General features: G+C 47.9%; 1 protein-coding gene across 1 annotated transcript in view; it reads right to left on the bottom strand.

The window, feature by feature from the left end:
• mtmr10 (myotubularin related protein 10) overlaps positions 1-27,622 on the bottom strand; it is a 109,826-nt gene that overhangs the window by 30,565 nt on the left and 51,639 nt on the right. Inside the window, exons 5-10 of the mRNA XM_072282962.1 lie at positions 22,313-22,599; positions 18,293-18,383; positions 15,779-15,920; positions 15,355-15,442; positions 10,766-10,854; positions 493-623 (exon numbers count right to left, since the gene is read on the bottom strand). Of these exons, the coding sequence (XP_072139063.1) occupies positions 493-623; positions 10,766-10,854; positions 15,355-15,442; positions 15,779-15,920; positions 18,293-18,383; positions 22,313-22,599 (828 nt within the window). The remainder of the gene's footprint in view (positions 1-492; positions 624-10,765; positions 10,855-15,354; positions 15,443-15,778; positions 15,921-18,292; positions 18,384-22,312; positions 22,600-27,622) is intronic.

Here is a 27,622-nt window from a genome sequence, read left to right as displayed (position 1 = left end):
GATAGGTTCTTGATTAATATGAGCATGAATGCTTATGGGGAGAAGGCAGGAGACTGGGGCTGAGAGGGAAATGGATCAGCCATGATGAAATCGTGGAACAGACTCGATGAGCCAAAAGGCCTAATTCTGCTCCTATATCTTATTTTCTTATGGTCTTAAATGATCATCTTGCAACCATAAGTAAAACAAAAGTGGACAGCAGAGAGCAAAGAAGCTAATTGTTCATCCCTCCGACACTTGGTACAACTGCAGGAATTCCATAAACAGGCTGGTCAGGTAGGAACTGCACAGTATATTCCCAAAGGACTTCAGCAATTACAGGACAAACAACCACATCCAGAATACAAGGGCAGACTTATGACATGCAGTGCAACAAGACACACAAACATACCAATCACTCATGTTTCAAAAATACAACCAAAGAACTTAGACAGAGTTGGTTAACATGAAGCAGAGAGGGGAATGCAAGGAAAAGCTCTGAATTGACTTCACCATGAATACACAGCTGCTTTAGCCTGACCAGAGCGAGCTGCACCTCCGATACTTTTGGTAAACTCTTATCGAGGTCAGATTTAAAGACCTCACTTTTCTGTGGATGACTCTGTGCGATTGCCTTAAGGATCCTAACAAAAAAAGGATAAAGATTCATTGAGAAAACACAAATGTCCAGCATTCAGATATTTGAAGAACATCATTACTGGAATCCCAGCATCTTCGGGGACTGTACCCCGGGGAGAGACGGTACATTGGGGACTGTACCACGGGGAGACATGGTAAATCAGGGACTGTAACTCGGGGAGAGACAGTAAATCAGGGACTGTACCCCAAGGACAGACAGTTTCATCAGGGACTGTACCCTGGGGAAAGACGGTAAATCGGGGACTGTACCCCGGGGAGACATGGTAAATCAGCGACTGTACCCCGGGGAGAGACGGTAAATCGGAGACTGCACCCCGTGGAGAGACGGTAAATCAGGGACTGCGCCCTGGGGAGAGACGGTAAATCAGGGACTGTACACTGGGGAGACACGGTACATCGGGGACTGCAGCCTGGTACATTGGGGACTGCACCCCGGTATGTCAAGGATGGCTGACAGGCAGGAGGCAACGAGTGTGAAAAAAGGGGACCTTAATATTTGTTTGCCATTAGCGGTATTGGGACCGCTACTTTTCACATTGTTTGCCAATGATTTGCATAATAAAATTGATGGCTTGTGGCAAAGTTTGCGGATGACACAAAGATAGGTGCAGGCATAGGTAGTGCTAAGGAAGCAAGGTGATTGCAGAAGGACTTAGACAAATTGGAAGAATGGGCAAAGAAGTGGCAGATGAAATACAATGTTTGGAAAGGTATGATAATGCATTTTGGTAAAAGGAACAATAGTGTGGACTATTATCTAAACGGGGAAGGGTTCAAACATCAGAGGTATAGAGGGAGTTAGGAGTCCTCGTGCAAGACTCCCAGAAGGTTAGTTTACAGGTTAACTCTGTGGTAAACAAGTCAAGTGCAATGTTGGCATTTATTTCAAGGGGAATACAATATAAAAGCAAGGAGATAATGGTGAGCATTTATAACACACTAGTCAGGGTGCATTTGGAGTTTTGGGTCCCATATCTCAGAAAGGATGTGTTGCCTAGAGGAGGTTCATGAGGATGATTCCGTGAACGAAGAGGTTAATATATGAGGAGTGTTTGGCAGCTTTGGGCCTGCACTCACTGGAATTTAGAAGAATGTAGGAGGGAACTCACTGGAACCTACTTAACGTTGAAAGGAAAGGTGGATATGGAGAGGCTGATTCCAATGGTGGGGCTATTCAGAACTAGAGGGCACAGCCTCAAAATTGAGGAGTGACCTTTTAGAACAGGGGTAAGGAGGAGTTTTTTTTAGTCGGAGAGTGGTGAATCCATCAAATGCTCTGCCACAGATTGCATTGGAGGTCAAGTCCGTGGTATATGCCTGTGCCACGTGACAGTGAGTTTAGGAATAGAGTGAGGTGGAAGATAAATGCGTGGCTGAGGGATTGGAACAGGGACAGGGATTCAGATTTCTGGATCATTGGGACAGGCTTGACCTGTACGAAAAGGATGGGCTGCACTTGAATCCGAGGGGAACCAATATCCTGGCAGAGAGGTTACTAAGGCTATTGGGGAGAGTTTAAACTGGAATTACTGGGAGGTGGGAACCGAAATGAAGCGACGGAGGAAGCGGGGATTGGCTCACAAATAGAGAAAGCTTGGAGGCAATGTGATAGGGAGGATATGCATGTGACAGAGAAGGGATATGCTCAGACCAATAGTTTGAGATGTGTCTATTTTAACCCAAGTTGCATCATGAACAAAGCAGATGAGTTTAGAGCGTGGATCAGGACTTGGAGCTATGATGCTGTGGCCATTATAGAGACTTGGATGGCTCAGGGGAAGGAATGGTTACTTAGAATGCCAGGCTTCAGATGCTTCAGAAAGGACAGGGAGGGAGGGATTGTGTACCTCAATGCAAGAAGCATCAGGAACAAAGGTGATGAACTGAGAGCTTGGATACATACATGGAATTATGATGTAGTGGCCATTACAGAGACTTGGCTGGCACCAGGGCAGGAATGGATTCTCAATATTCCTGGATTTCAGTGTTTTAAAAGGGATAGAGAGGGCAGAAAAAAGGGAGGAGGGGTGGCATTACTGGTCAGGGATACTATTACAGCTACAGAAAGGATTGGTAAAGTAGCAGGATCCTCTTGAGTCAATATGGGTAGAAGTCAGGAACAGGAAGGGAGCAGTTATTCTATTGGGGGTATTCTGTAGGCCCCCTGGTAGCAGCAGAGATACAGAGGAGCAGATTGGGAGGCAGATTTTGGAAAGGTGCAAAAATAACAGGGTTGTTATCATGGGTGACTTTAACTTCCCTAATATTGATTGGCACCTGATTAGTTCCAAGGGTTTAAATGGGGCAGAATTTGTTAAGTATGTCCAGGACGGATTCCTGTCACAGTATGTGGACAGGCCGACCGGGGGAATGCCATACTAGATCTAGTACTAGGTAATGAACCGGGTCAGGTCACAGATCTCTCAGTGGGTGAGCATCTGGGGGACAGTGACCACCGCTCCCTGGCCTTTAGCATAATCATGGAAAAGGATAGAATCAGAGAGGACAGGAAAATTTTTAATTGGGGAAAGGCAAATTATGAGGCTATAAGGCTAGAACTTGCGGGTGTGAAATGGGATGATGTTTCTGCAGGGAAATGTTCTATGGACATGTGGTCGATGTTTAGAGATCTCTTGCGGGATATTAGGGATAAATTTGTCCCGGTGAGGAAGATAAAGAATGGTAGGGTGAAGGAACCATGGGTGACAAGTGAGGTGGAAAATTTAGTCAGGTGGAAGAAGGCAGCATACATGAGGTTTAGGAAGCAAGGATCAGATGGGTCTATTGAGGAATATAGGGAAGCAAGAAAGGAGCTTAAGAAGGGGCTGAGAAGAGCAGGAAGGGGGCATGAGAAGGTCTTGGCGAGTAGGGTAAAGGAAAACTCCAAGGCATTCTTCAATTATGTGAAGAAAAAAAGGATGACAGGAGTGAAGGTAAGACCGATTAGAGATAAAGGTGGGAAGATATGCCTGGAGGCTGTGGAAGTGAGCGAGGTCCTCAATGAATACTTCTCTTTGGTATTCACCAATGAGAGGGAACTTGATGATGGTGAGGACAATATGAGTGAGGTTGATGTTCTGGAGCATGTTGATATTAAGGGAGAGGAGGTTTTGGAGTTGTTAAAATACATTAGGACAGATAAGTCCCCGGGGCCTGACGGAATATTCCCCAGGCTGCTCCACGAGGCGAGAGAAGAGATTGCTGAGACTGTGGCTAGGATCTTTATGTCCTTGTTGTCCACGGGAATGGTACCAGAGGATTGGAGGGAGGCGAATGTTGTCCCCTTGTTCAAAAAAGGTAGTAGGGATAGTCTGGGTAATTATAGACCAGTGAGCCTTGTGTCTGTGGTGGGAAAGCTGTTGGAAAAGATTCTTAGAGATAGGATCTATAGGCAGTTAGAGAATCATGGTCTGATCAGGGACAGTCAGCATGGCTTTGTGAAGGGCAGATCATATCTAATAAGCCTGATAGAGTTCTTTGATGAGGTGACTTGGCATATAGATGAGGGTAGTGCAGTGGATGTGATCAATATGGATTTTAGTAAGGCATTTGACAAGGTTCCACACGGTAGGCTTATTCAGAAAGTTAGAAGGCATGGGATCCAGGGAAGTTTGGCCAGGTGGATTCAGAATTGGCTTGCCTGCAGAAGGCAGCGGGTGGTGGTGGAGGGAGTACATTCAGATTGGAGGATTGTGACTAGTGGTGTCCCACAAGGATCTGTTCTGGGACCTCTACTTTTCATGATTTTTATTAACAACATGGATGTGGGGTAGAAGGGAGGGTTGGCAAGTTTGCAGATGACACAAAGGTTGGTGGTGTTGTAGATAGTGTAGAAGATTGTCAAAGATTGCAGAGAGACATTGATAGGATGCAGTAGTGGGCTGAGAAGTGGCAGATGGAGTTCAACCCAGAGAAGTGTGAGGTGGTACACTTTGGAAGGACGAACTCCAAGGCAGAGTACAAAGTAAATGGCAGGATACTTGGTAGTGTGGAGGAGCAGAGGGATCTCGAGGTACATGTCCACAGATCCCTGAAAGTTGCCTCACAGGTGGATAGGGTAGTAAAGAAATCTTATGGGGTGTTAGCTTTCATAAGTCGAGGGATAGAGTTTAAGAGTCGCAATGTAATGATGCAGCTCTGTAAAACTCTGGTTAGGCCACACTTGGAGTACTGTGTCCAGTTCTGGTCACCTCACTATGGGAAGGATGTGGAAGCATTGGAAAGGGTACAGAGGAGATTTACCAGGATGCTGCCTGGTTTAGAAAGTATGCATTATGATCAGAGATTAAGGGAGCTAGGGCTTTACTCTTTGGAGAGGAGGATGAGAGGAGACATGATAGAGGTGTACAAGATAATAAGAGGAATAGATAGAGTGGATAGCCAGCGCCTCTTCCCCAGGGCACCACTGCTCAATACAAGAGGACATGGCTTTAAGGTAAGGGGTAAGGTAAGGGGTGGGAAGTTCAAGCGGGATATTAGAGGAAGGTTTTTTACTCAGAGAGTGGTTGGTGTGTGGAATGCACTGCCTGAGTTAGTGGTGGAGGCAGATACACTAGTGAAGTTTAAGAGACTACTAGACAGGTATATGGAGGAATTTAAGGTGGGGGCTTATATGGGAGGCAGGGTTTGAGGGTTGGCACAACATTGTGGGCCGAAGGGCCTGTACTGCGCTGTACTATTCTATGTTCTATTAAAAGAGGTGGGGCGTGGCACTGCTGATCAGAGATAGTGTCACGGCTGCAGAAAAGGAGGAAATCATGGGGGGATTGTCAACTGAGTCTCTGTGGGCGCAAGTTAGAAACAGGAAGGGTCAATAACCTTACTGGGTGCTTTGTATAGACCACCCAATAGTAACAGGGGCATCGAGGAGCAGACAGGGAGCTTGATTCTGGAAAGGTGTAATAATGACAGGGTTGTTGTGGTGGGAGATTTTAATTTCCCAAATATTGATTGGCATCTTCTGACAGCAAGGGGTTTAGATGGGGTGGAGTTTGTTAGGTGTGTTCAGGAAGGTTTCTTGACACAACATGTAGATAAGCCTACAAGAGGAGAGTCTGTACTTGATCTGGTACTGGGAAATGAACCTGGTCAGGTGTCAGGTCTCTCAGTAGCAGAGCATTTTGGTGTTATGGATCACAATTCTATCTCGTTTACCATAGCATTGGAGAGGGAGAGAAACAGACAAGTTGGGAAAGCATTTAATTGGCGTAACAGGAAATGTGAAGCAATCAGGCAGGAACTTGGAAGCATAAATTGGGAACATATGTTCTCGGGGAAATGTATGGCAGAAATGTGGCAAATGTTCAGGGGATATTTTCATGGCATTCTGGCATTCTAATGAGACAGGGAAAGGATGGTAGGGTACAGGAACAGTGGTGTACAAAGGCTGTTGAAAATCTAGTCAAGAAGAAAAGCTTACAAGAGGTTCAAAAACTAGGTAATAAGAGATCGAGAAGATTATAAGGCTAGCAGGAAGGAGCTTAAGAATGAAATTAGGAGAGCCAGAAGTGGCCATGAAAAGGCCTTGGCGAGCAGGATTAAAGAAAACCCCAAAGCATTCTACAAGTATGTGAAGAGCAAGATAAGGCATGAGAGAAAAGGATCAATCAAGTGTGACAGTGGAAAAGTGTGCATGGAACTGAAGGAGATAGCAGAGGTACTTAATGAATACTTTGCTTCAGTATTCACTGCAGAAAAAGATCTTGGTGATTGTAGGGATGACTTACAGCGGATTGAAAAGCTTGAGCATATAAACATTAAGAAAAAGGATGTGCTGGAGCTTTTGGAAAGTATCAAGTTGGATAAGTCTCTGGGACTGGACGAGATGTATCCCAGGCTACACTGGGAGGTGAGGGAGGAGATTGCTGAACCTCTGACGATGATCTTTACATCATCAATGAGGACAGGAGAGGTTCCGGAGGGTTGGAGGGTTGCAGATGTTGTTCCCTTATTCAAGAAAGGGAGTAGAGATAACCCAGGAAATTATAGACCAGTGAGTCTTACTTCGATTGGTAATTTGATGGAAAAGATTTTGAGAGGGAGGATTTATGAACATTTGGAGAGGCATAATATGATTAGGAATAGTCAGCATGGTTTTGTGAAAGGCAGGTCATGCCTTACGAGCCTCACTGAATTTTTTGAGGATGTGACTAAACACATTAATGAAGGTAGAGCAGTAGATGTAGTGCATATGGATTTCAGCAAGGCATTTGATAAGATACCCCATGCAAGGCTTATTGAGACAGTAAGGAGGCATAGAATCCAAGGGGACTTTGTTTTGTGGATCCAGAATTGGCTTGCCCACAGAAGGCAAAGAGTGGTTGTAGACGGATCATATTCTGCATGGAGGTAGGTGATCAGTGATGTGCCTCAGGGATCTGTTCTGGAACCCCTTCTCTTAGTGATTTTTATAAATGACCTGGATGAGGAAGTGGAGGGATGGGTGAGTAAATTTGCTGATGACACAAAGGTTGGGTGTGTTGTGGATAGTGTGGAGGGCTGTCAGAGGTTACAGCACAAAATTGATAGGATGCAAAACTGGGCTGAGAAGTGGCAGATGGAGTTCAACTCAGATAAGTGTGAGGTGGTTCATTTTGGTCGGTCAAATATGATGGCAGAATATAGTACAAATGGTAAGACTCTTGGCAGTGTGGAGGATCAGAGGGATCTTAAGGTCTGATTCCATAGGACATGCAAAGCTGCTGCGCAGGTTGACTCTGTGGTAAAGAAAGCATATGGAACATTGGCCTTCATCAACCATGGGATCGAGTTTAAAAGCTGAGAAGTAATGTTACAGCTACTGTATATAGGACTCTGGTCAGACCCCACTTGCAGTATTGTGCTTAGTTCTGGTCACCTCACTGCAAGAAGGATGTGGCAACTATGGAAAGGATACAGAGATTTACAAGAATGTTGCCTGGATTGGGGAGCATGCCTTATGAGAATAGGTTGAGTGAACTTGGTCTTTTCTCCTTGGAGAGGCGGAGGATGAGAGGAGACCTGATTTAGGTGTATAAGTTGATGAGATGCATTGATCATGTAATAGTCAGAGGCTTTGTCACAGGGCTGAAATGGCTAACATGAGAGGGCACAGTTTTAAAGAGACTGGAAGTCCACATCAGTGCTAAGTTTTTTTACGCAGAGTGGTGAGTGCATGGAAAGGTTGCCAGCGATGGTGGTGGAGGAGATATGATAAGGTCTTTTAAGAAACTCCCGGATAGGTATATGGAGCTTAGAAAAATAGAGGGCTGTGGTAACCCCAGGTAATTTCTAAATTAAGTACATGCTCGGCATAGCATTGTGGGCCGGAGGGCCTGTATTGTGATGTAGGTTTTCTATGTTTCCATGTTTAAGTCGGAAGTTGATAGTTCCTGATCAGCCATGATGGAATGGCTGAGCAGACTCAATGAGCTGTGGTCTTGTCAGGGACTGTACCCCCGGGTGAGTCGGTATGTCAGGGACTGTACCCCTGGGATAATCAGTACGACAGAGACTGTGCCCAGGGAGAGTCGGTGCGTCATGAACTGTAACCCCCGGGTGAGTCGGTCGATCAGGGACTGTACCCCCGGGTGGAGAGTCGGTACATTAGGGACCGTACCCCAGGGGAGAGTTGGTACATCAGGGACTGTACCCCTGGGGCAGTCGGTACATCAGGGACTGTACCCCTGGGGCAGTCGGTACGTTGGGGACTGTACCCCTGGGGCAGTCGGTACGTCAGGGACTGTAGCTACGGGGAAAGTTTGAACATCTGGGACTGTACCCCTCAGAGGAGTCAGTTCGTCAGGGACTGTACCCCGGGGAGAGTCAGTACTTCAGGGACTGTACCCGGGGGGGGGGGGGGGTCAGTACGACAGGGACTGTAACCCCGGAAGAGTCAGTACGACAGGGACTGTACCCTCGGGAGAGTCAGTAGGTCAGGGACTGTACCCTGGGGGGGTCAGTATGACAGGAACTGTACCCCGGGGGGGGGGTCAGTACAACAGGGACTGTACCCCCGGGAGAGTCAGTACATCAGGGACTGTACCCCCGGGAGAGTCAGTACGACAGGGACTGTACCCCTGGAGAGTCGGTACGTCAGGGACTGTAGCTACGGGGAGAGTTTGCACCTCTGGGACTGTACCCCCGGGTTAATTGGTACGTCTGGAACTGTATCCCTCAGGTGAGTTTGTACGTCTGGAACTGTACCCCCAGGGGAGTCGGTAAATCAGGGACTGTACCCCGGGGGCAGTCGGAACGTTAGTGACTGTACCCCCAGGGGAGTTGGTACGTCAGGGACTGTACTCCCAGGGAGGGTCAGTATGTCCGTGACTGTAACCCCCAGGGAGAGTTGGTTCATCAGGGATTGTACCCCAGGGGTAATCGGTATGTCAGGACAGTACCCCCGGGGGTGTTAGTACATCAGAGACTGTACCCCCTGGGAGAGTCAGTACGTCCAGGACTGTAACCCCGGGGAGTTGGTATGTCAGGGACTGTACCCCCAAGGGAGTTGGTACATCAGGGACTGTACCCCCAGGGAGGGTCAGTATGTCCGTGACTGTAATCCCAGGGAGTTGGTCTGTCAGGGACTGTACCCCAGGGGCAGTCGGTACGTCAGGGACTGTACCCCCAGGGAGGGTCAGTATTTCCGTGACTGTAACCCCCGGGGAGAGTTGGTTCATCAGGGACTGTACCCCAGGGGTAATCGGTATGTCAGGACTGTACCCCCGGGGGTGTTGGTACATCAGAGACTGTACCCCCTGGAAGAGTCAGTACGTCCAGGACTGTATCCATGGGGAGAGTCGTTACGTCAGCAACTGTACTCCCGGGGTTAGCACATCAGGGACACTATCCCTGGGGAGAGTCAGTCCGTCAGGGACTGTAACCCCCGGGAAGAGTCAGTACGTCAGGGACTGTAACCCCGGGGTAATCAGCACGCCAGGGACTGTACCCCCGGGGCAGTTGGTACGTTCAGGGACTGTACCCCCAGGGAAGGTCAGTACGTCCAGGACTGTACCCCCAGGGCAGTCGGTACATTCAGGGACTGCACCCCTCGGGTGAGTTTGTACGTCAGGGACTGTACCCCAGGGAAGGTCAGTACGTCCGGGAGAGTACCCCGGGGAGAATCGGTTCGTCATGGACTGTAACCCCTGGAAGAGTCAGTACATCAGGGACTGTACCCCTCGGGGGAGTCAGTACATCAGGGTCTGCACCCCCAACAGAGTCAGTACTTCAGGACTGTACATCCCCCCCACCCCCAGGGGACTCACGATGTCAAGGACTGTAACCCCGGGATAGTCGGTACATCAGGGACTGTATCCCCTGGGTAGTCGCTCTGTCAGGACTGTACCCCCGGGATAGTCTGTACGTCACGGACTGTACCCCCGGGATAGTCTGAACATCAGGGACTGTATCCCCGGGATAGTCTGTACGTTGGGACTGTATCCCCGGGATAGTCTGTACGTCACGGACTGTATCCCCGGGATAGTCTGTACGTTGGGACTGTATCCCCGGGATAGTCTGTACGTCACGGACTGTATCCCCGGGGTAGTCGCTCTGTCAGGGACTGTACCCCCAGGATAGTCTCTACGTCAGAGACTGTATCCCTGGGATAGTCTGTACGTCAGGGACTGTACCCCCGGGATAGTCTGTACGTTGGGACTGTATCCCCGGGATAGTCTGTACGTCACGGACTGTATCCCCGGGATAGTCTGTATGTCACGGACTGTATCCCCGGGGTAGTCGCTCTGTCAGGGACTGTACCCCCGGGATAGTCTGTACGTCAGGGACTGTATCCCCGGGATAGTCTGTACGTCAGGGACTGTACCCCCGGGATAGTCTGTACGTTGGGACTGTATCGCCAGGATAGTCTGTACGTCAGGGACTGTATCCCCGGGATAGTCTGTATGTCACGGACTGTACCGTCGGGGTCAGTACATTAGCAACTGTATCCTAGTAGAAGTCAGCACCTTTAGGACAAGATGGGCCCTGACCCTTGCAGCAGTTTATATTTTTACCCCAGATTGCTGCATCTGCAGGTTCTCATGTCTGAATACTCAGCTAATGTTGATGGTCACTACCTTTAAGATGAGAGAGTCCGCATGTGTGGGGCCTGACCAGGATATACAAGGCACTTGGTGATACACCCTACCTTGTGTCATGCTTTCTTAGTTGTATGCCGGGTTTAATGTTGGCCATACGAACCAGGGAGCTGCCTGTCCAATGATGCCAGCACCACACCTGGAACAGAAGCAAGCGTAAACAGAAACCTTTCATCCCATTACTAACTCTGATACACATCGGCAATCTCAATGGCTGAATGGCCTAATTCTACTCCTATTTCATATGGTCTTATAGTCCTACTGTGATAAGTCAGGAAAATGGGCTTGAGAGGGATAATGAATCAGCCATGAAGGAATAAGGCCACAAGACCAAAAGACATAGGAGCAGAATTAGGTCATTCAGCCCATAAAGTCTGCTCCGCCATTCCATCATGGCTGATCCCGGACCCCACTCAATCCCATACATCTTCTTTCTCCCATATCCGTTGATGAGCTGACCGACCAAGAAACAATCAACTCCTGCCCTAAATGTACGCACGGACTTGGCCTCTACTGCAATCTGTGGCAGAGCATTCCACAGATTTACTACCCTAGCTAAAAAAAATTCTGTTCTAAAGGGTCGTCCCTCAATTTTGAGGCTGTGCCCTTTACTTCTGGATACTCCCACCATTGGAAACATCCTCTCCACATCTACTCTATCTATCCTTTCAACACTCGGTGGGTTTCAATGAGATAACCCCCACGTTCTTCTAAATTCCAGTGAGTACAGGCGCAAAGCTGCCAAATACTCCTCAGATGAGAAGAGAAGATGGCGGTGCGACACAACGCGCAGCGGCCACTCCGGAATGAATATCTGTTATCTGTCAAGTAGGAGGCCGTGCATAATCCTGATTTGATGGAGACTGACGTGAGAAGCATGGAGGAACATCTGGTGAAACTTCTGAAATGCCTGTTTTGCTGCCGCTGCTACTGTGCGATCCAGAATCTCTGGAGGGGAAGGCCCCGAATCCTCGGCTTTGCCTGTTGCTTGGCGGCCGGGGCCGGGGTCAAAGCGCTCGTCAGAGATGGTGCTCGGTGTCGGAGGGCTGGTCGGAGGCTCTAAGTTTTCGGATGGAGTCAGAGTCGGCTGTGGTCGGGTGCTTCCAGGGTGCTGCATCGGCAAGTTTGCGACGCTGGAGGTTCATGGCAGGGAGAGTTTCTCCCTTCTACTGTCTGCGTGAGATGTTGGGGCTATCGGGACTTTGAGACTTTTTTTTACCGTGCCCATGGTCTGCTCTTTATCAAATTACGGTATTGCTTTGCACTGTTGTAATTATATGTTATAATTATGTGTTTTTTGTCCGTTTTAGTCTTGGTCTGTCTTGTGTTTCTGTGATATCATACTGGAGGAACATTGTATCATTTCTTAATGCATGCATTACTAAATGATAATAAACGAGGACTGAGTGTCCTCATAATCTAAAAAAAGATGTTAACCCCTTCATTCCCAGAATCATCCTCATGAACCTCCTCTGGATCCTCTCCAACGACCACACATCCTTTCTAAGATAAGGGACCCAAACCGATTGACAATACTCTGTGCGGCCTGACTAGTGTCTTATAAAGGCCCAGCATTATCTCCTTGCTTTTATCTTCTATTCCCTTTGAAATAAGTGGCAACATTACATTTGCTTTCTTTAACATCAACTCGACCTGTAGATTAACCTTCTGGGAGTCTTACATGAGGATGCCTAAGTCCCTCTGCACCTCTTATGTTTGAACCTTCTTCCCATTTAGATAATAGTCCACACTCTTGTTCCTTTGATATACATTTCCCAACACTGTATTCCATCTGCCACTTTTATTGCCCATTCTTCCTATTTGTCTAAGTCCTACTGCAATCTCATTGCTTCCTCAGCACTACCTACCCCTCCACCTATCTTCGTATCATCTGCAAACTTTGCCACAAAGCCATCAATTCTATTATCTAAATCATTGACAAACAATATGAAAAGCAGCAATCCCAATACTGACCCCTGAGGAACACCACTAGTCACTGGCAGCCAACCAGAAAAGGCCCCCTTTATTCCCACTCACTGCCTCCTGCCTGTCAGACATTCCTCTATCCATGCCAGTACCTTTCCTGTAACGGTATAAGATTTTAGCTTGTTAAGCAGCCTCATATGTTTCACCTTATCAAATGCCTTCTGAAAATCCAAGTAAATGACATCCACTCCCTCTCCTTTGTCGACCCTGCTGGTTATTTCCTTGAAGAACTCAAAATGATTTGTCACGCAAGATCGCCACTGAGAGAAATCATGCTGACTTTGACTTAATTTTATCATTAGTCTTCAAGTACCCTGAAACCTCATCCCTAATCACAGACTCCAACACTTTCCCAACTCTGAGCTTAGGCTAAAAGGCTTATAATTTCCTCCCTTATAAAGAGTGGAGTGACATTTTCAGTTTTCCAGTCCTCCAGGACCATGCCAGAATCAAGTGATTCTTGAAAAATCATGACCAATGCATCCATTATCTCTTCAGCAACCTCTCTCAGGACTCTGGGTGTAGTCCATCTGGTCCAGGTGACTTATCCACCTGAAAACCTTTGAGTTTGCCTTGCATTAAGTTCATCTGCCATTTCTTTGTCTCCATTACTATTTCACCGGCATCATTTTCCAGCGGTCCAATATCAACTCTCACCCCACTTTTTATATAACAGAAAAAAAACTGTGCAGGAGCTTTATATTATTGGCTAGTTTGCCCTCATATTGCATACAGCTTTTTTTAGTTGCATTTTGTTGGATTTTTAAAGTTTCCCAATCATCCAATTTCCCACTCACTTCTGCTACCTTCTATGCCCTTCCCTTGGCTTTTATGCAGTCCTTAACTTCCCTTGTCAGACATGGTTGCCTACCCCTGCCACTTGAGAACAACTTCTTCTGTGGGACATATCTATCCTGTGCCTTGTTAACTATTCTCAGAACTTTACCCATCTTTGCTCTGCTGTCATCTCCATCAATATCCTCCTCCAATCCACCTGGACAAGCTCCTCTCTCATGCCCCTGTAATTCCCTTTATTCCATTGCAATATTGACATGTGACTTTTGTTTCTCCCTCTCAAACTGCAATATGTATTCAATCATGTCATGATTATTGCCTTCTGTGGGTTCCTTTATGTTAAGCTCTCTAATAAGATCTGGGTTATTACACAACACCCAATCTAAGACAGCCTTTCCCCGAGTGGGCTCAAGCACAAGCTGCTCTAAAAAGCTATCTCGTAGATATTCAACAAATTCCCTCTCTTATGATCTGACACCAACCTGATTTTCCCAATCCCCTTACATATTGAAGTCTCCCAGTACAATTGTGTTATTACCCTTATTATGTGCCTTTTCCAGCTCTCCTTGCAATCTCAATCGCAGAATTTGGCTGTTATTTGGAGACCTATATATGATTCCCATAATGGATTTTTTTACCCTTGTAGTTTTTTAACTCCACCCACAAAGATTCAACATTCCTTGACCCTAGTCACCTCTTTCTGAAGATGTAGTTCCAGCCGAGCCACACCACACACTATGGTGTAGGCAGAGCAAACTGCCTTGTTCTGCTCATTTTTCTGTGGTCTTATAGTCCTCACCAAATTAATGTGTCCAGACTGACTTCATTTCTAGCTGAAAGGTCTCCTGAGGCCTTTGTCGGTTTGGTTTGGTCATGGATGTTGCATCCTAGCTGTGAACCAATATGCTAGCCAGGCCATATGATATGGAGAGCAAGCTGTGACCCATGCAAGAAATTCCCCCTCTCCACACAGTTGCTAAATCCAAAGGAACAACTGAGACCAATACAATTTGGCACCAGTGGCATCGCAGGAATTGCCAGTTAACACTGTGGGACTGCTTTAGGGAAAACAGCTCTGGATTCTTCCTGAAGGTGGAGGCTTGAGATCAGAGTTTTCCTTCTCCTCGATCAGCTGCCAACCCCAGCTGACGAGCCCCATCTGCCCAGTAAAAGATTTTATTCCTTCAGTAATTACTTTGTGAATTGTTTTCTTGTCATACAAACAAGGGAATTTTGGGTAGAATGAAGGGTTTTCACTCGTAGAGTCATCAGGACTTTACCAAATCCAAACCAGATGCTGCCTTATGAGAGTTTGCTCAATGCCTACTTTGTACAGCAATCCCTGGTACATTTTCATTTTTCAAATTTCTGAAATAACATAAGCCATTTGGCCCATCTAGACTATGCTAGCTCTCCAGAATCTCCTGCAGTCCCATTCCACACTGATCTTCCTGTAACCTACTCTGCTTCACTTGCCCATCAGCTCCCCTGATTCTACACCAGAGCTACATTACAGCAATTCATTAATTTACCCACCTGCAATTCTTTGGGATGTGGGAGCATCCCCACCACCCCGACAGGGAAACATTAAAGATTGGGATCTAACCTTGGTCTCTGGAACTATGAGGCAGCAGTACTACACATTCCACCTTGGTGAATCTCTCTCCTCTCAGACACATCTGTCCTGCAGTACCCAACAGCAAAGACCCAAGGAGCTTGGAGATGTTGACGCTCCAAGATCCCAACAATCCAATTCAACGCCAGTCATTGGAACTATATGATTAGGTTGAAGTGAAGCTTCAACTATGGAACTTACTCACCAACTCTCGCACTACTATGAGTAAAGATCAACACTCACTGGGATCCGAGCACCGTTGAAAGAAGGAGCCAGTTGCTTCAAGTCTTCGTCTGCCAGAGATGATGGAACAACAAAGTATTTTGGAAGGCTGCAAGTTACAACAGAATGGAAAAGAACACAGAAAACCCTCACAGTGAGGCATTTGTACCATTAAACTATGCATGTACTTTGCTGGCTACCATCTCAGCATCCACCCCTACCATCAACCTCCAGCTACTCCCAAAACCATCCTCCAATCCCATTCCCATCTACCTTAGATTCCCATCTGCTACCTGTCCGTCCTCCCATGTGTTTTTCTCCATTCTGCACTCCTGATCTCCAGCCCACAACTCTGCTTTCCCTGGGCCCGAGTCTATAATTCAGTGAAACATAGACACAGATTAATCACAACTGGATGTTTTGACACCGCTGTAGATTTTCCTACCTGGTGGAGGTGGTATAGTGCTCGTTGACAGAAGAGACTCTCCACTCTGAAGCCCCCGTCCGTTTGATCTCCCTGTCCCAGTCTGCGTAGGTTTCAAACATGGGTGTCTGCCAGCTGAAGTCTGCCCCATTCACTCTGCCATCTAAAAGCAAGGGGAACATGGTTCACAGTTTCTACCATACACTCACACACCAAAGCACAGGCTGAAATCTGAGTGTAATTAAGGCACAGTGTCTGGGCTCCCCTCACACCCATCCGGGTGTCTAGCCCAGTGGTCCCCAACCACCGGGCCGCAAAGCATGTGCTACCTGATTGCGAGGAAACAATAGGAGTCAACTGCACCTTTCCTCATTCCCTGTCACGCTCACTATTGAACTTGAACATACGTGAGGTCATCAGTCAGTCATTAACCTACAAATACTTGATGAGTAAAAAACAAACGTCGCTTGAGAGTTTCTTTGGAAGAGATGGTAGGGGACATAAAAGGCCTAATGAATATGATAACGCAGAGACAGCTGAGGCCGAGACCGCAAAAAAAAAAGAGTTTCCTTCAACAGAAAATACGACGAGTAGTACATAAAATATGGCTTTATTGCAACTGGTGACTCGCACGCTCCAAGCCCCCTGTGTGTGATATGTGGAGACAAGCTGTCTAATGAGGCAATGAAGCCCTCAAATCTGCTTCGGCACCTTGATTCCAAGCACCCTGCACTAAAGACAAACCTGTTGAGTTTTTTTTAGTGGAAAAAACGTGAGCAAGCGTGACAGAAGCAAGTGCTGAGAGCCACCACTTCTACAAATGCTGCTGCTCTGAGAGTGTCGTACTTAGTGGCTAGCCGTATTGCTAAGGCTAAGAAGCCTTTCACTGTTGGTGAAGAATTGATTCTGCCTGCTGCCAAGGACATGTGCCGTGAACTGTTGGGAGAAGCTGCAGCTAACAAGATAGCACAGGTACCACAGTTTCAAGGAGAATCGATGACATAGCGGAGGACATTGAGCACAGCTGTTGGAACGGCTTAATGAGTCTGGTTTCACTACCTGAGTCAAAGAGGTTGCTCCTGAATGCCAGTCTACACACTGTGTCACACACAGGGAAATGCTGGCTAGCCAAAAAATGTCACCTGATCTTATCAGCGTATTGAGTGACGTTGTTGAAGTTATCAATCACATCAAAGCAAAATCCCTTAACTCACATCTGTTTGAGCAGCTTTGTGAAGAAATGGATGCAGAGCACAAACTCCTTCTCTTACACACTGAAGTCAGGTGGCTATCAAGGGGGAGAGCCCTGGCCAGGATTTTTGAGCTAAGAGAACAGCTACAGAAATTTCTTTCAAGAAAAAAGTCACCACTGGCAGCACACTTCAGTGACGAAGAGTGGATAGCAAAACTTGCTTATCTGTGTGACATCTTCAACCTGCTCAAAGAACTCAATTTGTCACTGCTGGGGAGAATGACAACTGTCTTCAAGTTGGCAGATAAAGTGTCTACTTTCACAGCCAAATTGGAACTGTGGGGACGGCGAGTGGACCGGGGCATATTTGATATGTTCCCAATGTTAGCTGGGAATTTGGGAGAGACTGAGGCTCACAGCTGGTGCGCGAACACCTATCTTTACTGTCGACAGAATTTGAGCGTTACTTTCTAACCGCAAATGACCCAAGACAGGCAAAGGAATGGGTCCGTGACCCATTTGTGAATGTCCCTGGTGAATCATCCATGTCAGTGCAGGAAGAAGATCAACTCCTCGAGCTTGCAAATGACGGTGGGCTGAAAAGTATGTTTGACATAACATCCCTACAGGCATTCTGGATCAAAGTCAAGGCTGAGATAGCCACAAAGGCACTGAAAACGTTGCTTCCATTTCCAACATCATATCTCTGCAAAGCGGAGTTTTCTGCAATGAATGCAACGAAAACTAAATTGCGGAATTGACAGGACATAAGAAACCCCCTTATGACTTATAATTGACTTATCACTATATTCATGCGAGGAAAATATGCGCTGTGTGTTTAATATTAAATTCGTTAGATAAACCCTTTTAGAAATGAAATTGAGTGTATTACCCTCTGATAAGTGACTTATCACCTATATTCCGGTCATGATTAACACACCCCGTCCGTCGGCCGGTCCACAAGAATATTGTCAATATTAAACCAGTCCGCGGTGCAAAAAAGGTTGGGGACCCCTGGTCTAGCCCGTACTCATTCTTATACCATGGGTTAGAGCATTTCCCTTGTCACTATCCCCATGAGTGGCCAGTTCCCAATGAATCCAGTGAATCACAGTTTCTATTCATCTACTGATTGTTCGTATTACACTCTACCAGACCAACACTCTGACTCTATCCCCAGCATTCCTCCAGTATTTTCTTCACTCTATTTATTTAATTCTCAGAATGGACCCCCCAGCTTTCCTAAACTATTAACGTGTTCAAGATTCCAATCACACACTGTAACTATAGGGCTCAAGCAGACCACTGGCTGGCCAGTGGCACCGGAATTGCCACCGTATTACCTGAATTCTGGCATTGCTCCTTGGCATACGCAAACCCGAACAGCAGCTGGAGATCCTTGGGCTGTGAGTAATGTGCAATCACCAGGCAGATCTGCAATGAAGTGCAAAGCTACAGTTATAGATAAGCTGTAAAAATCTGAACAACTGGATGAGTGGTCTTTGGTTCTCACCCACAATGCTGGGGCTTCTGGGCACAAACTTTCAGAATGGACCAGACTGTTTGGTGAACCTCTGAAGCTCCTGTCGAACCAGTTTACAGATCGGATGTAATCCCAGCCCACTCACTGAGTTCACACAGAGGCCCGGTAGCTTACAAAGAGTTATTCTCAAAGCTTACCATAGTTTGCACTCTTCCTCTTCTCCAGTGACTTTGGTTCCCAGAAGTAATATTCACATATTAACACTTCACTCATTGATTGTCAGTTAAGCAATGCCACCCTCACTCCACCCCACCACATCCCACTGGTCATTAAACACTGCACCACCGCTCCCTACTACTGCTCCACCCCTCCACACAATTCCCCACTGCTCCACCCCTCCACACAATTCCCCACCGCTCCACCCCTCCACACAATTCCCCACCACTGCTCCACCCCTCCACACAATTCCCCACCGCTCCACCCCTCCACACAATTCCCCACCACTCCACCCCTCCACACAATTCCCCACCACTGCTCCACCCCTCCACACAATTCCCCACCACTCCACCCCTCCACACAATTCCCCACCACTCCACCCCTCCACACAATTCCCTACCACTGTTCCACACCTCCACACAATTCCTCACTGCTCCACCCCTCCACACAATTCCCCACCGCTCCACCCCTCCACACAATTCCCTACCACTGCTCCACCCCTCCACACAATTCCCCACCACTCCACCCCTCCACACAATTCCCTACCACTGCTCCACCCCTCCACACAATTCCCCACCGCTCCACCCCTCCACACAATTCCCTACCACTGCTTCACCCCTCCACACAATTCCCCACCGCTCCACCCCTCCACACAATTCCCCACCACTCCACCCCTCCACACAATTCCCCACCGCTCCACCCCTCCACACAATTCCCCACCGCTCCACCCCTCCACACAATTCCCTACCACTGCTCCACCCCTCCACACAATTCCCCACCACTCCACCCCTCCACACAATTCCCTACCACTGCTCCACCCCTCCACACAATTCCCCACTGCTCCACCCCTCCACACAATTCCCTACTGCTCCACCCCGCCACACAATTCCCTACCACTGTTCCACACCTCCACACAATTCCCCACTGCTCCACCCCTCCACACAATTCTCTACCACTGTTCCACCCCTCCACACAATTCCCTACCACTGCTCCACCCCTCCACACAATTCCCCACCGCTCCACCCCTCCATACAATTCCCGACTGCTCCACCCCTCCACACAATTCCCTACCACTGTTCCACAACTCCACACAATTCCCCACTGCTCCACCCCTCCACACAATCCTCTACCACTGTTCCACCCAATTCTCTACCACTGTTCCACCCCTCCACACAATTCCCTACCACTGTTCCACCCCTCCACACAATTCCCTACCACTGTTCCACCCCTCCACACAATTCCCTACCACTGTTCCACTCCTCCACACAATTCCCTACCACTGTTCCACTCCTCCACACAATTCCCTACCACTGTTCCACCCCTCCACACAATTTCCTACCACTGTTCCACCCCTCCACACAATTCCCTACCACTGCTCCACCCCTCCACACAATTCCCTACCACTGCTCCACTCTTCCACACAACTCCCCACTGCTCCACCCCTCCACACAATTCCCTACTGCTCCAAAACACAAAATACTCTGCAAATGCTGGGGTCAAAATAACACGCACAACATGCTTGAGGAACTCAGCAGGTTGCACAGAATCCATGGAAATGAACAGTCGACGTTTCAGGCCGGAACCCTTCGTCAGGACAGTAGAGGGAAGGGGCAGAGGCCCTATAAAGAAGGTGGGGGGGAGGGTGGGAAGGAGAAGGCTGGAAAGTTCCAGGTGAAAAACCAGTAAGGGGAAAGATAAAGGGGTGGGGGAGGGGAAGCAGGGAGGTGATAGGCAGGAAAGGTGAAGAAGAAATAGGGGAAACGGTAGTAGGAGGAGGTGGAACCATGAAGGAGTTGATAGGCAGCTGTGGGAGGGGGCAGAGTGAAACTGAGATAGGGGAAGGGAGGGGGAGGGAATTACCGGAAGTTGGAGAATTCAATGTTCATGCCAAGGGGCTGGAAACAACCCAGACGGTATATGAGGTGTTGCTCCTCCAACCTGAGTTTAGCCTCGTCATGGCAGTAGAGGAGGCCATATATGGACATATCTGAATGGGAGTGTGAAGCAGAGTTGAAGTGGGTGGCTACTGGGAGATCCTGTCTGTTGTGGCGGATGGAGCAGAGGTGCTCGACGAAGCAGTCCCTCAATCTGCGTCGGGTCTCACTGACGTAGAGGAGGCCACACCGGGAGCACCGGATGCAATAGATGACCCCAACAGACTCACAAGTGAAATGTTGCCTCACCTGGAAGGACTGTTTGGGGCCCTGAATGGTGGTGAGAAGGGAGGTGTAGGGACAGGTGTAGCACCTATGCTTGCAGGGATAAGTGCCAGGTGGGAGATCTGGGGGGAGGGACGTGTAGACCAGGGAGTTGTGGAGGGAACGATCCCTGCAGAAAGCGGAGAGGGGTAGAGAGGGAAAGATGTGCTTAGTGGTGGGTCCTGTTGAAGGTGGCAGAAGTTGCAGAGGATAATGTGCTGGATCCGGAGGCTGGTGGGTGGGTGGGGACAAGGGGAACTCTGTCCCTGTTGTAGTGACGGGAGGATGGGGTGAAGGCCGAAGTGCGGGAAATGGAGGAGATGCGGGTGAGGGCATCATTGATGATGACAGAAGGGAAACCACGATCCTTAAAGAGGACATTTGAGATGTCCTGGAATGGAAAGCCTCATCCTGGGAGCAGATGCGGAGGAGACAGAGGAACTGGGAATAGGAAATAGCATTTTTGCATGTGGCAGGGTGGGAAGAGGAATAGACAAGGTAGTTATGAGAGTCAGTGGGCTTATAGAAGATGTCAGTGGACAGTCTGTCTCCAGAGATGGAGACCGAGAGATCGAGAAAGGGGAGAGAAGTGTCTGAGATAGACCAAGTAATTTGAGGGCTGGGTGGAAGTTAGAAGCAAAGTTGATGAAATTGACGAGCTCAGCATGGGTGCAGGAAGCAGCACCAATGTAGTCGACAATGTAACGAAGGAAAACTTGGGGAGCAGGACCAGTATAGGTTTGGAGCACAGACTGTTCCACATAACCAAGGAAGAGGCAGGCATAGCTGGGGCCCATGCGAGTGTGCGTGAGTGGGCCAGTGAAGGAGTGGAGCTTTGAGGCTTTGACTGGAGAGATTCTGGCAGTTTTGGCAGTTGGTCTGTGCAATCAAGTCAATCAAGATTTGAATAGATCAGCAGAAAGCCATTGATTAGACAATCAAGATTTGAATAGCTCAGACTCAGCAGAAAGCAGTTGATTGGGTAGTTGAGGTCAGGTGACCAAACATTTTGAAAAGCTCAAACAGATAAATAGAGGGATAGCTCAAGTGAAGCGGCCAGTGCGTGAGTGGGCCAGTGAAGGAGTGGAGCTTTGAGGCTTCGACGTGAAGAGGCGGAGGACAAGCTAGCTCGCAGTTAGTTTTTACAATGTCTCCTGAGACGATGATGTGCCTCTCATGTGAGGTGTGGCAGTCTTGGGGGAACTCCCCTCTCCCGCAGAGTCACATCTGCCAGAAGTGCATACGGCTGGGCGATCTAGAAGACCGTGTAAGGAAGCTGGAGCAGCAGCTGGATGACCTTCGACTCATAAGGGAGAATGAGGCAGTCATAGATGAGAGCTACAGGGAGGTAGTCACACCTTGGCTGTCGGAAGCAGGTCGTTGGGTGACAGTCGGGGGGGGGAAGTGAAGGTGAGCAGACAGGTAGTGCAGAGTACCCCTGTAGCCATTCCCCTGAATAATTTTACCATCCTGGATACTGTTGGCGGGGACGAACGACCAGGTGTGAGCCACGGTGGCAGGGCCTCCGGCACTGGGTCTGACCCTGTGGTGCAGAAGGGTGGGACGGAGAAGAGGAGAGCTGTCATCATTGGAGACTCTATAGTCAGGGGAGCAGACAGGAGATTTTGTGGACGTGAGAAGGACACCCGCATGGTTTGTTGCCTCCCAGGTGCCAGGGTCCGGGATGTCTCTGACCAGGTGCACATCATCCTCATCCTGGAACGAGAGGGAAAGCAACCAGAAGTCGTGATACCTGTTGGGACAAACAACATAGGCAGGAAGAGGGATGAGGTCCTGAAGTGTGAGTTTCAGGAACTAGGCAGAAGGCTGAAGAACAGGACCTCAAGGGTGGCGTTCTCAGGATTGCTGCCAGTGCTACGTGACAGTGATGGTAAGAATTGGAGGAGATGGCAGTTGAATGCATGGCTGAGGAGTTGGTGCAGGGAGCAGGGTTTTAGATTTTTAGATCATTGGGATCTCTTCTGGGGAAGGTGGGGCCTGTACAGATTGGATGGGTTGCACCTGAACTTGAGGGGAGCAATATCCTTGCAGGTAGGTTTGCTAGCATGGTTCGGGAGGGTTTAAACTAATTTGCGAGGGGGATGGGACCCAGAGCGATAGAGCAGTGAAAGAAGTGCATGGAGTAAAGCCAGATCTAACATACAGAGAGGCTTTGAGGAAAGAGAAGCAGAATAAATGGTGCAAAGACAGTAAGGTAGAAGGGCTGAAATGTGTGTACCTCAATGCAAGAAGCATCAGGAACAAAGGTGATGAACTGAGAGCTTGGATACATACATGGAATTATGATGTAGTGGTCATTACAGAGACTTGGCTGGCACCAGGGCAGGAATGGATTCTCAATATTCCTGGATTTCAGTGCTTTAAGAGGGATAGAGAGGGTGGAAAAAGGGAAGGAGGGGTAGCATTACTGGTCAGGGATACTATTACAGCTACAGAAAGGGTGGGTAATGTAGCAGGATCCTCTTTTGAGTCAATATGGGTGGAAGTCAGGAACAGGAAGGGAGCAGTTACTTTACTGGGGGTATTCTGTAGGCCCCCTGGTAGCAGCAGAGATACAGAGGAGCAGATTGGGAGGCAGATTTTGGAAAGGTGCAAAAATAACAGGGTTGTTATCATGGGTGACCTTAACTTCCCTAATATTGATTGGCACCTGATTAGTTCCAAGGGTTTAGATGGGGCAGAGTTTGTTAAGTGTGTCCAGGACGGTTTCCTGTCACAGTATGTGGACAGGCCGACCGGGGGAATGCCATACTAGATCTAGTACTAGGTAATGAACCAGTCAGGTCACAGATCTCTGTGGGTGAGCATCTGGGGTACAGTGACCACCGCTCCCTGGCCTTTAGCACTATCATGGAAAAGGACAGATTCAGAGAGGACAGGAAAATTTTTAATTGGGGAAAGGCAAATTATGAGGCTACAAGGCTAGAACTTGCGGATGTGAATTGGGATGATGTTTTTGCAGGGAAATGTACTATGGACATGTGGTCGATGTTTAGAGATCTCTTGCGGGATGTTAGGGATAAATTTGTCCCGGTGAGGAAGATAAAGAATGGTAGGGTGAAGGAACCATTGGTGACAAGTGAGGTGGAAAATCTAGTCAGGTGGAAGAAGGCAGCATACATGAGGTTTAGGAAGCAAGGATCAGATGGATCTATTGAGGAATATAGGGAAGCAAGAAAGGAGCTTAAGAAGGGGCTGAGAAGAGCAAGAAGGGGGCATGAGAAGGTCTTGGCGAGTAGGGAAAAGGAAAACTCCAAGGCATTCTTCAATTATGTGAAGAAAAAAAGGATGACAGGAGTGAAGGTAGGACCGATTAGAGATAAAGGTAGGAAGATGTGCCTGGAGGCTGTGGAAGTGAGTGAGGTCCTCAATGAATACTTCTCTTCGGTATTCACCAATGAGAGGGAACTTTATGATGATGGTGAGGACAATATGAGTGAGGTTGATGCTCTGGAGCATGTTGATATTAAGGGAGAGGAGGTGTTGGAGTTGTTAAAATACATTAGGACAGATAAGTCCCCGGAGCCTGACAGAATATTCCCCAGACTGCTCCACGAGGCGAAAGAGATTGCTGAGCCTCTGGCTAGGATCTTTATGTCCTCATTGTCCATGGGAATGGTACCGGAGGATTGGAGGGAGACGAATGTTGTCCCCTTGTTCAAAAAAGGTAGTAGGGATAGTCCAGGTAATTATAGACCAGTGAACCTTATGTCTGTGGTGGGAAAGCTGTTGGAAAAGATTCTTAGAGATAGGATCTATAGGCATTTAGAGAATCATGGTCTGATCAGGGGCAGTCAGCATGGCTTTGTGAAGGGCAGATCGTGTCTAACAAGCCTGATAGAGTTCTTTGAGGAGGTGACCTGGCATATAGATGACAGTAGTGCAGTGGATGTGATCTATATGGATTTTAGTAAGGCATTTGACAAGGTTCCACACGGTAGGTTTATTCAGAAAGTTAGAAGGCATGGGATCCAGGGAAGTTTGGCCAGGTGGATTCAGAATTGACTTGCCTGCAGAAGGCAGAGGGTGGTGGTGGAGGGAGTACATTCAGATTGGAGGATTGTGACTAGTGGTGTCCCACAAGGATCTGTTCTGGGTCCTCTACTTTTCGTGATTTTTATTAACGATCTGGATGTGGGGGGTAGAAGGGTGGGTTGGCAAGTTTGCAGACGACACAAAGGTTGGTGGTGTTGTGGATAGTGTAGAGGATTGTCAAAGATTGCAGAGAGACATTGATAGGATGCAGAAGTGGGCTGAGAAGTGGCAGATGGAGTTCAACCCGGAGAAGTGTGAGGTGGTACACTCTGGAAGGACAAACTCCAAGGCAGAGTACAAAGTAAATGGCAGGATACTTGGTAGTGTGGAGGAGCAGAGGGATCTCGGGGTACATGTCCACAGATCCCTGAAAGTTGCCTTACAGGTGGATAGGGTAGTTAAGAAAGCTTATGGGGTGTTAGCTTTCATAAGTCAAGGGACAGAGTTTAAGAGTCGCGATGTAATGATGCAGCTCTAAAACTCTGGTTAGGCCACACTTGGAGTACTGTGTCCAGTTCTGGTCACTTCACTATGGGAAGGATGTGGAAGCATTGGAAAGGGTACAGAGGAGATTTACCAGGATGCTGCCTGGTTTAGAAAGTATGCATTATGATCAGAGATTAAGGGAGCTAGGGCTTTACTCTTTGGAGAGAAGGAGGATGAGAGGAGACATGATGGAGGTGTACAAGATAATAAGAGGAATAGATAGAGTGGATAGCCAGCGCCTCTTCCCCAGGGCACCACTGCTCAATACAAGAGGACATGGCTTTAAGGTAGTGAGTGGGAAGTTCAAGGGGGATATTAGAGGAAGGCTTTTTTACTCAGAGAGTGATTGGTGCATGGAATGCACTGCCTGAGTCAGTGGTGGAGGTGAGACGCAGACTGGGGGACCACTTCATTGAGCACCTCCACTCTGTCCGCCACAACAGACAGGATCTCCCGGTAGCCACCCCACTTCAACTCTGCTTCCCATTCCCATTCAGATATGTCCATACATGGCTTCCTCTACTGCCATGATTAGGTTAAACTCAGGTTGGAGGAGCAACACCTCATATACCGTCTCGGTAGTCTCCAGCCCCTTGGTACGAACATAGAATTCTCCAACTCCCAGTAATCCCCTCCCCCTTCCTTCCTCTATCCCTATTTCACTCTACCCATCCCACAGCTCCCTCATGGTTTCGCCTCATTCTTCTATTACCCATTATTTTCAGGGCTATGATGTCAATGCTTCCCCTCCCCCACCCCTTTGTCTTTCAAATTACTGGTCTTTCAACTGAAGCTACAAGCATTCTTCAAATCCTTCCCCATCTTTCATTCTTCAGTCCTGACGAAGGGTTCCGGCCCGAAATGTCGACTCATCATTTCTAACTGATGCTGCCCCACCTGCTGAGTTCATCTAGCGTACTGAAAGTGTTGCTTTGATCACAGCATCTGCAGATTATTTTGTGTTTACAATAAAGCCCTATTCCCTCAAACAGATCCAACACAATCCAGCCCAACTACCTTCAGATATCTCCAACAGAATCCAGCCCTATTACCCTCAGGTAGATCCAACATAATCCAGTCTTATTAGCCTCAGATAGATCCAACACAATCCAGCTCTATTACCCTCAGACAGATCCAATACAATCCAGCCCAATTACCCTCAGATATCTCCAACACAATCCAGCCCTACTACCCTCAGATATTTCCAACACAATCCAGCCCTATTACCCTCAGACAGATCGAATACAATCCAGCCCTATTCCTTCAGACAGACCCAACACAATCCAGCCCTATTCCCTCAGACAGATCGAACACAATCCAGCCCAATTATCCTCAGATATCTCCAACACAATTAAGCCCTATTACCCTCAGACAGATCCAATACAATCTAGCCGTACTACCCTCAGATATCTCCAACACAGTCCAGCCCTACTACCCACAGACAGATCCAACACAATCCAGCCCTATTACCCTCAGATATCTCCAACACAATCCAGCCCTACTACCCACAGACAGATCCAACACAATCCAGCCCCATTACCCTCAGACAGATCCAACAAAACTGCAGAAACTCACAAACAAGAGAAAATCCAAGCCAAGCACACAAAATGCCGTAAGGTCTCAGCAACATCTGTGGAAAAGAGCACAGTTGATGTTTCAGCTGAAGGGTCTTGGCCTGAAACATTGACTATACTCTTTTCCATAGATACAGCCTGGCTTTTTGAGTTCCTCCAGCATTTTGTGTGTATTGCTTAAAACTCCAGCTCTACTACCTTTAGATATCTGAAACAAAATGCCAGACCACAGATATTTCCAACTCAACTCCAGCCCCAAGTCCCTAAATAATCTCCAAATCAGCTGCAAAGCTCAGTAATCTCCAACAAGGACCCAGCCACACTGTACTCAGAAATCTCCAACTAAACTCCGTTCCTACTTCCCTAATATATATGAAACACAACTCCAACCCTCAGAAATCTCCACATATCTCCAGCCCGCAGTCATCCCCAACACAGCTCCAGCCCGCAAACGTCCCAAACACAACTCCAGCCTGTAGAATCCCCAACACAGCTCAAGCCTGTAGATATACCCAATGCAACTCCAGCCCGCAGATATACTCAACACAGCTCCAGCCTGCAGATATCCCCAACACAGCTCCAGCCTGTAGATATCCCCAACACAACTCCAGCCCACAGACATCTGCAACACAGCTCCAGCCTGTAGATATACAGAACACA

The sequence above is a fragment of the Mobula birostris genome, chromosome 18, assembly GCF_030028105.1.
Source record: "Mobula birostris isolate sMobBir1 chromosome 18, sMobBir1.hap1, whole genome shotgun sequence".
Taxonomy (NCBI): Eukaryota; Metazoa; Chordata; class Chondrichthyes; order Myliobatiformes; family Myliobatidae; genus Mobula; species Mobula birostris.
This window is presented reverse-complemented; position numbering and strand designations above follow the sequence as displayed.